The sequence below is a fragment of the Megalobrama amblycephala genome, linkage group LG1 (assembly GCF_018812025.1).
Source record: "Megalobrama amblycephala isolate DHTTF-2021 linkage group LG1, ASM1881202v1, whole genome shotgun sequence".
Classification (NCBI taxonomy): Eukaryota; Metazoa; Chordata; class Actinopteri; order Cypriniformes; family Xenocyprididae; genus Megalobrama; species Megalobrama amblycephala.
Window position 1 is genome coordinate 57,502,505 of NC_063044.1, and position 9,404 is coordinate 57,511,908.

The following is a 9,404-nucleotide window of genomic DNA, read 5'->3' on the forward strand; positions in this document are numbered from 1 at the left end:
TTTGTAATCATTCCTCTTACTACATCCAGTCTGCATCTTTCACAATTGTATGCACATTTGTGAAAGATGCAGACTGGATGTACTAAGAGGAATCACTTGAAACTCTCACACCCTAAGAGCAAACAACACATGTAATAAACAGCAGATGCTTTTACTGTGATATACAAATGAGATGTGATCAGACCACTAATCCAAAATATAAAGTCCATTATGAATCATAAGGCCTTGACACATAAGACACACACATGAGTGCAATTATATTTTTAATCATTTTTATATGTCATTTGACATTGGAAATCATTTGTACACATGTACAAATTTGTACATTGTACACAACTCTCAAAGCATTCATTTGCCATGTGCTATAAATCAAGCAGATCTCGTTAATGCTTTTATTTTACTAACATGAATTATTAACAAATCAGAAAGCTTGAAAAAAGACGTTGGTGTTAAGTTGTTAAAATTATTAGTGTTCCAGAACATCAGGTCTAACTGTAGGTCTAAATTAGTGTCAGGTCTTTTAATTAATCTCAGGTCTTTTCAATATTGAAGCTACAGTTTAAGGCTGCTTAAGGAAGAAAAGGTTGCTCCAACACTTCCTGACTCATCCTAAACCTCCAGATTCCTATGCATAAGGAATCATGGATCTTCTGCCAGGCCTCCAGTTCAGTTTTCCACAGAGCTGCTCTGGAGCGGATGAGCTGAGAGGCCTCACTCTTGCTCCCTTTGGCCAGACTTATACTGTCTTTGCAAATAAAAAGAACATCTAAGCCAATAAAGAGGGCATTTAGAGTGATGAATCCAGCTCTAGCAGACTTTGAGAGAGCTAGTGGCGTCCCTTTCGCCAGCTGCCCAATGTCGGGAAGGTCTGCAGCCAGTTTGGGAATGCTACGAGCACTTTGTGCCTCCTGGAGCCCAACCTTGGCTGCAGTTGCAATCACCTCCTCAGTTTTGAGTATTTTAACAGCTGAAGCTGCATCTACCAGGGCATCGATACCTTTGGCCACTCCTCCTGCACGAGCTATCAACTTTCCTGCTTTAAACATATCCACAACATCAGGTTCCTCTACACGTTCTTCACTACTGGCCTGCTCCAGACAGTCTAGAATCTTCCCCACATCATCCATGTATCTCTGGAAAATGTTCTGTGCATTTTTCCCATGGTGACTGTTGACTGCTGCTTCAGTGATGCCTGTAACCATACTATTGACCCCACTGGTCACCCCCAGACCGACACCTGTCAGAGTGAGAGCGAGTGACACTCCTGCAGTGACGGGGGCAAGAGCAAGACCAACAATGGACAAAACACCCCCTGCTATCCCAACCGAACTGCCAGCCACAGTGGAGATACTGGCCCCCATCTTCATCTTGTCCAGCTGAACTGCACTCTCCTCTAGATCTGACAGGAACTTCTCCATTCTAGAGTGACACTTACTGAATAAACCAATGAAGTGCAGAGCGTGGTCCTGAAAAATGAAGGTCAGCTTTGTGTGCTGGTCCATCCTAGACAATAACAGAAAAAATAGTTTACAGCCACCTTTCACGATACACCTGAGTGTGAAGAAAACATCAGAGCATAAAAATAGGTCTCACCTTATTTTGCACAACTGCTTCAAATGATCAAGCATTTTTTGCATGGAGTCCTCACTCAAGATCAAGTTGAACTTCACTACAGGCTGAGCCTTCTTACATCTGTAAAGAGTTTCAGTAGGATTAACAAAGACTCACCTACAGTGCTGTTTGAAAGTTTGCGAACCCCTTGCAGAATCTGCTAAATTTTAAAGCAACACCATGCAACTTTTTTTGTGTTCAAATGTAACAAAATTTATAGCAAGTACATCATGAATCCTTTTTCCAAACTGTGTTTTTGTCTTATCCTGAATCACTACAGTAACACCTATAATAAGTGTTTATATTCAGACTATTTTAGACCGGTCGGGTTGGCACCGCTTATAACTGTAATTTTGATTTGATGGATTTGATAGATCATCGACAACACAGTATTAAGAATCAAGGGTATGTTAACATTTTTTTGAACATGGTCATTTTTATAAATTCAGCTATTTTTTTAATTTGTGAACTATACGTAAACTTGTTGTAAAATATATGTATTTTTACTATATGTAAAATATCTTATTCAGGACAGTACTAAATAAAAATAACGCATTTTGTATGATCCATATTATTTTGTTCATATAAATGATGTTTTATTAACAAAATTTGGGATTGCTTTCAAATGATCCTTCCAATCATCACGTCATTTCAACCAGCTGTCAGCAATCAGTAATCAACATGTCTACCCAATCAGCATAAGTGGACGACATTATAAATACGCAGTCGACTCACCCATGTTCCTCAACAGTTTCTCAGCATCCCTCCACCACCCGGTCTCCTCACACTCGCCCGGTTATCTTCCTTACCAAATCTCACACTCGCCCGGTTATCTTCCTAACCAAATCTCACACTTGCTTGGTTATGTTCCTAACCAAATCTCACACTCGCCCGGTTATCTTCCTAACCAAATCTCACACTCGCCCGGTTATCTTCCTAACCAAATCTCACACTTGCTTGGTTATGTTCCTAACCAAATCTCACACTTGCTTGGTTATGTTCCTAACCAAATCTCACACTCGCCCGGTTATCTTCCTAACCAAATCTCACACTTGCTTGGTTATGTTCCTAACCAAATCTCACACTTGCTTGGTTATGTTCCTAACCAAATCTCACACTTGCTTGGTTATGTTCCTAACCAAATCTCACACTCGCCCGGTTATCTTCCTAACCAAATCTCACACTTGCTTGGTTATGTTCCTAACCAAATCTCACACTTGCTTGGTTATGTTCCTAACCAAATCTCACACTCGCCCGGTTATCTTCCTAACCAAATCTCACACTCGCCCGGTTATCTTCCTAACCAAATCTCACACTCGCCCGGTTATCTTCCTAACCAAATCTCACACTTGCTTGGTTATCTTCCTAACCAAATCTCACACTCGCCCGGTTATCTTCCTAACCAAATCTCACACTTGCTTGGTTATCTTCCTAACCAAATCTCACACTTGCTTGGTTATGTTCCTAACCAAATCTCACACTCGCCTGGTTATCTTCCTAACCAGAATACGTAGGGAATACTCTGGGTTCAGGCCAAATACCGAGCTCAGAGCCCTCTCCTCGTACAGCATGCCAAACACACATACTATTTCACGAGTTTGTTTCCTCATAAAATCTTTAAGCTAATAAGGTTAAGCGTATTTGGCTTGCTGTCCGCTGTGGAGGGGCTCGAGGAAGCAGCTTCAACTCGTGCTTGGATATACCCCCCCCATGGACTACTAGTGCCTGGAAGAGGAGTATGATAGATGAGATGCCTAAATTACGTGGTGGAGTTGGAGAGGTGGAGGGATTTTGAAACAACTGATGCCAGAGCTTATATGCTCTGGTCGTTAATTGAAATATTAGGGTTCACTCCTCTTGAAATTATGTTTGAATTTCACTAATTGAAAGATTAGATGGGTTCACTCCTCCCGAAATTACGTTGTGAACTTCACTTATTTATCTGACTTATTTGTAAGTGTGAACTCGTGAATTAACATTTTGCAGCTTCTGCAAGGGTTTCACAAACTTTCAAGTAGCACTGTCATCTCACCACAATCTTACCCTAATATTTAAATACTTACTTATATGTATCTTCAATCCACAAAAAACTCTTGGATCTATGAGAGAAAAAAATGTAGAAAAAATATTAATTATTGATCTAATTGTGGAAGCCTTCAAATTAGTTGATTTAGTAAATGTTACTGAGATTATTTTCATATAAACATGTTTATATGATCAAATTACTACCCTTTTAAAATGAACATTGCATGAATATCACTACATACTTTTTCTCCATTTTCTCACAGATCTGTTCTGTGATACGTATGTATTTGTCTAGTTGAAAAGCCAGGACGTCCAGGTTATTGAGTGAAGGAAGGAAGAAGGTTTCTGCATTTCGTTTGAAGTGGATAAGGAGAGGAGAGGTCATTCTGGCAGCTGTGATGACCGATCGCACACTTTCAGGACTCTCTCCCTTAGGCAAGAAGCTCCGTCCAGTGAAGACAAACAGTGAGGTGACTGTGAGCTTTTCCACTGCATCCAGGAAGTGGTCAAGTTTCTCCAGCCCCTCAAGTGTGTCCTTCAGGACGGCACCCAGTTCCTTCTCCAGTTCCTGGAGTCTGGAGTCAGCTGTGACCTGAGTTAAACCACTCCACAGGTATTGCCCAAAAGCCTTGGCTTTGTTCTCAGAGCGCTTAACATGGTCAAACTTAAGACTGACTTTGTCTGCTTGGTCCTTGATGTCTCGTATCTTCTCCAGCTCTGTTTCTCTCTGAAGGGTCCATTTTTGTTGTTTGTCACAGAAGTCCCTCACAGTCTGAATGTAGTTGAGTGTCTCCACCACATACTCCGATAGGAGCTCCTGTAATTGTTCCCTGTGTCACATGATCAAAACAAAGCAATTTACATAGTAACGATGATATTTCCTATCTGAATAAATATTATGATTAATGCATTTCAAAATAATTTAATCATAACTGCTTAAACTACTTAGGCCATTCTGAGCAGGTAGAGCAGATTTTGAAGAAATGTCGCCTTCCTACAAATCAAGACAGCTATTCTTCAAGTTGGTTCATTTTAAGATCTAGGTTAAGTTGTCTACAGTTTGTTGTGGGGTGTTTACCTTAAAGTGCCCCATTATGCTTTTTGGAAAAACGTACGTGTCAACATTTTTGCAAAATGTAAAATACATTAGTAGTGCACGTTTCTCAACAGTTTCAAAGTGAAATGTCCAGTGAGTGGCGCTAAAATCTTAATGCTCCATCACGTTTAATAATGTACACCTACACCAAACCCTAAATCTACATGATAGTGTTAAAGGGTTAGTTCACCCGAAAATGAAAATTCTGTCATTTACTCACCCTCATGTCGTTCCACACCCGTAAGACCTTCGTTCATCTTCAGAACACAAATTAAGATATTTTGATTAAATCTGAAGCTCTGGGTATACTTCTCTTTCCGCGCCTGGACACGTCACGCACACAGTCGCGCCCGCGCATTTTTCAAAGTATACTAAATGAAGGATGCGCACGGATGGCCGAATTCGACATATGCGCAGTGCAATTTTTTTCTATAATATTACCAGACATCGTGTCATCAACCGGACATTCACTGGGCAGGATTGGAGAAGAAAAATAGTGCATCCACCATTGCAGCATACTTCAGAAGATAGACTAAGAGAACAGGAATCAAAAACGATGGAGAAGGCATGCTTTTGAGTTTACTCTTCTTATTTTTCAATCACTCTTCACACACTCTTCTTCGACGACTGCACATTGTACTCAGTACTGTGTGCGTATTGCCACCTAGTGGACTCTTCTTTCCTGCTTGCGCATGCGCTGTTGCACGCGCACCATCCGCGCGGTCTCAAAATTTGGGCTGCAAGCGGACGGGGTCTGCGGCCGGCTGCAAGCCCTCCACATGACGAAAATTACGTCATGCGGATGGTGCACGAACGCGGACGGCTGAAGTATACCCTGGGCTTGATGGCTCAGTGATGCCTCTATACAGCAATGCCATTGTAACTCTCAAAAAACACATTTAAAACATCAATATAGTGATGGGCCAATTTCAAAACACTGCTTCGGAGCTTTACAAATCAAATCAGTGATTCGGATCTCCTATCAAAAGGCTAAACTGCTGAAATCACATGACTTTGGCACTCCGAATTTCACAGTGTTTTGAAATCACCCATCACTATATTGTTAAAGTCTATATTTTGTTTTTTTTGGTGCACAAAAAGTATTACTGTCGCTTTTATAATATTAAGATAGAACCACTGAACTCACATTAACTGATTTAAATATGTTTTTAGTACCTTTATGGATCTTGAGAGAGGAAATGTCACCGCTTTGAATGCAGGCCTCACTGAGCCATCGGATTTCATCAAAAATATCTTAATTTGTGTTCTGAAGATGAACAAAGGTCTTACGGGTTTGGAACGACATGAGGTTGAGTAATTAATGACAGAAATTTCATTTTTGGGTGAGCGAACCCTTTAACAAAAGCAAATGTGACATAAAAACGCAAGCGTAACCATGGCATTTTAGCTTGTTTATGAACTCTTGTCTTTGAGCTCCTTTACCGTGACTCGTCTTTCACAGGATTCGTACCCGAGCTCTTCGCATCACAAGCAGGGGTGGGTTTTGAGCCCCTGCCTCTTTTATCGTGAAAGTCAAAGTGTCTTTTGTGGTCGCATTGCGGTGTCCCCGCGTTCCCATATCTCCGAGAATCCCGCGCCCCGGAACGCGATTTCGCCCCGCGGAGCTCTGTGCACGCCACTGAACACCAAGTATGGCAATTAATCTCAGGTAATGTTTATGTGCTTTATTTAATGTTAAAGGCGTGTAACGTGACTTTGGATATCATTTAGTGCTCCAAGCTTTGTAACGTTAGCTGTAGTAAAAGCAACAATGGATATTAATTCACCTCAGATCTTGAATTTAAACAAATGGAAGCAAGAACGTTCAAACTGTGAACAAACAAGTGTATTTTATGACAAAGATTATTTTAGTAGTTCAGTATGTATTTTAATAATGTTTAAATTGTGTAATATTTGTGAATTTGATTATTTTCCTATCCATTTCCTGGCGAGTACCGTCAAGTTTAATCTCTGGTGCCGCGCAAATGCCGCGAGAGCCCGCCCACACTGTGTTCTGATTGGCTGTGGTTTTTAATTGATTGACTTTCAGTTTTACAAATCATGATTGACTACTTCAGACATTTCATCATCCGACTTGGGCTCGAATTGATAAGATAAAATCGATGCCATCTTTTCTGTCCATATATACAATCTCTTGAGAAATTATAAGCTATAATTCAGTTATGGCAATGGGTATTTTGTTTCCGACACGTGCTGTACGCGGTACACCAATCAGAGCAGAGCAGATTTAATAACTGGGATTTGTTCTTACAATTTCACAATTTAGTCCATTAATGTTTACCAATCATTTAGCACTGATCCATGCCGTGTGTTAGCAAATATTCAAATGTAAAATTTCAAGAAACTGCCATTGAAAATCTATATTGATAGACCACTATTTAAGTATTGGGGGGACACCCAAAAGTCTAGGGTGGTCCATGATTAATACTATTTTTTTGCAGACACTTTTTTTTATATCTTTAGTGTGTAGCTTCAGCTAATCAATATCATATCATCTGTATATCTCAATAAATGTCACAAACAACATGCACTCATGTATATTTGAGATATCACTTTATTTGCTTAAAACAGATGTTGACAAACATGATTGTTGTTGGTCAGAAATTCGTCTGGTCCAGGATGTTGAAGAGTTGGAGGATGATTAAACCATCACCAATACCAATAAAGCCACATTGAGAGTGGGAGTGTGCGCTGTGTAAACATGACGATTGTTGACTGTAGTTCTAGACTAAATATGAGCATGTATTTACTCATCTCACTAGCGCAAAAACAGATTCAGTATTCCTCAGAATAAATAAAAACAGTGGAATGCAAACTCAGGATATTATGCAAACCTGCAATAATTAAATATGTTAAATATTTCAGTGCTGGGTAGTAACTGGATTACGTAACAAACTACAATTTTTTTTTTTTTTTTGTCATGTCATTTGGAATCAGTAACAGCATAAAACTTGTAAGCAATCTACTGTCTACTTTTTATGTATTTATCTCACATTGTTAACCAATGACTTTGCTGCTGACCTTCGATGATCAAATTCAACCATACTAAGCAAAAATTTTAAATAAACATCACATTTGCTTCTTTTTCCTTTTTTCCTAAAGTAAGTGTGTTGAACTTTATTCTTATGCATCTTATTTTTCTGCAATCCAAAATGGCAACACAGCTGTAATGTTTGTTAGAGCTGCGCCCTCTATTGTAATTTGCATTTCCTTAAGGCTTTGTCATTTCACTTTTGATGTTAAAGGGCCTTTATATTTTCCAAAAATAGAACTTTTTTGTTATTAAAAAACAAACAAGCAAGTGATAAAAGTAACGCAAAAGTAACGTAACGCATTACTTTCCATAAAAAGTAACTAACTTTTAAAAGTAACTTTCCCCAACACTGGTTAGGCCTATAACATTTTTTTTACACTAGCTGCACAACCGTAAGTTATGGAATTATGGTCACAAGAGCTTAAGACTTGCATTAAATTCCCCACAAACAAAGCTGATGAAAAGATAAATTAGTCACCTTGTTTTTCCGCATTCTTGGCTGTTGTGTTTTTTTTTTTTTTTTTTTTGTAAATCTCACCTGAAGAAAACAGTGTTTGATTCCTTAAATTTCCTCAACTATTTATGACGTTCTTAATTCACGTTAATATTAGCCTAGATTTTAAAGTTGTGTTGACACTGTCTTTTTTTCTCTGTTTGATTACATTCTGACTTGGCTTATTATTTTTTTGGACGTTGTAATTATAACCTATAGTAAATATGAAAGAAAAAAGATTTTAACTGATCTAAAGATAAACAACAAATGTACCCACCTGGTGTCCATTGTAGCCTATTTCAGGGTAACGTTAGCCTGCTACTCTGCTCTTTCAGAGTAGCTACTGAGCTCTGCGGATGAAACTTGTCAAACTGAGTGGAAAAACTTTTGTTTTTGCTCCAGACGGAGGTTTAAGTTTCGCTTTCTTTTCTGATTTTCCTTTGCTCCGCCCCTCAGCACAGAAGTTCGAGGGGTTAAAAGAAGTGTGCGGTTAAATGCACTCGCAACAGCTACTCTAATGAAAAACACTTGTCACATGTTGGCGCAGTGTTTTCAGTCGTCACCGGCCCTTGACAATATAAAAGGCACATTGTATAGATGAACTGACGATGACTCAGTCTGACATTCCACAGCTCACATGCCTTTTGGGATAATGTGTTTGTTCCACCCATGCGAGGGCACTGTAAGCAAACTTATGTCTACGTTAGGGATGTTCGGTTCCACGTTTGCGGATAGATTCTTAAAGGCATAGTTCACCCAAAAACTTTCTGTCATCGTTTACTTAAGCTGCATTCACGTCACCTCGTATTTACCGGAATCTTGAAATGACAACACGTGACGTTATATTGGAGCTGTTCACGTCCTTTTGGTCCTTAGACTGGGAATTTTGCGTTTCCATGGCACCACTATCAACATCTAATAAATCAATCTACAGCGGTCAGGTGGTACAGCGGCCACGTGGTACATCTGGGAGCTTTCAGAAAACTCCCAGCTTACAAGCTGTAATTACGAGCTCTACGAGGACGTGAACACTTTTTACAAGCTAGAATCTTGTAACTACAGGAATTACGAGGCCGCGTGAACGCACCTTTACCCTCAGGTTGTTCCAAATCTGTATGTATTTC

At 39.5% G+C, this 9,404-nt stretch overlaps 1 protein-coding gene across 1 annotated transcript; it reads right to left on the minus strand.

Moving 5' to 3' along the window:
- Positions 1-246: 246 nt before the first annotated feature.
- On the minus strand, positions 247-8,975 carry apol (apolipoprotein L). Its single transcript, XM_048203584.1, has 5 exons — positions 8,558-8,975; positions 3,879-4,466; positions 3,675-3,710; positions 1,594-1,692; positions 247-1,503 (listed from the first exon to the last, which is right to left on the minus strand). The coding sequence occupies exons 1-5, from the start codon at positions 8,566-8,568 to the stop codon at positions 570-572; spliced, it is 1,668 nt and encodes a 555-aa protein (XP_048059541.1). The 5' UTR covers positions 8,569-8,975; the 3' UTR covers positions 247-569.
- Positions 8,976-9,404: the final 429 nt, after the last annotated feature.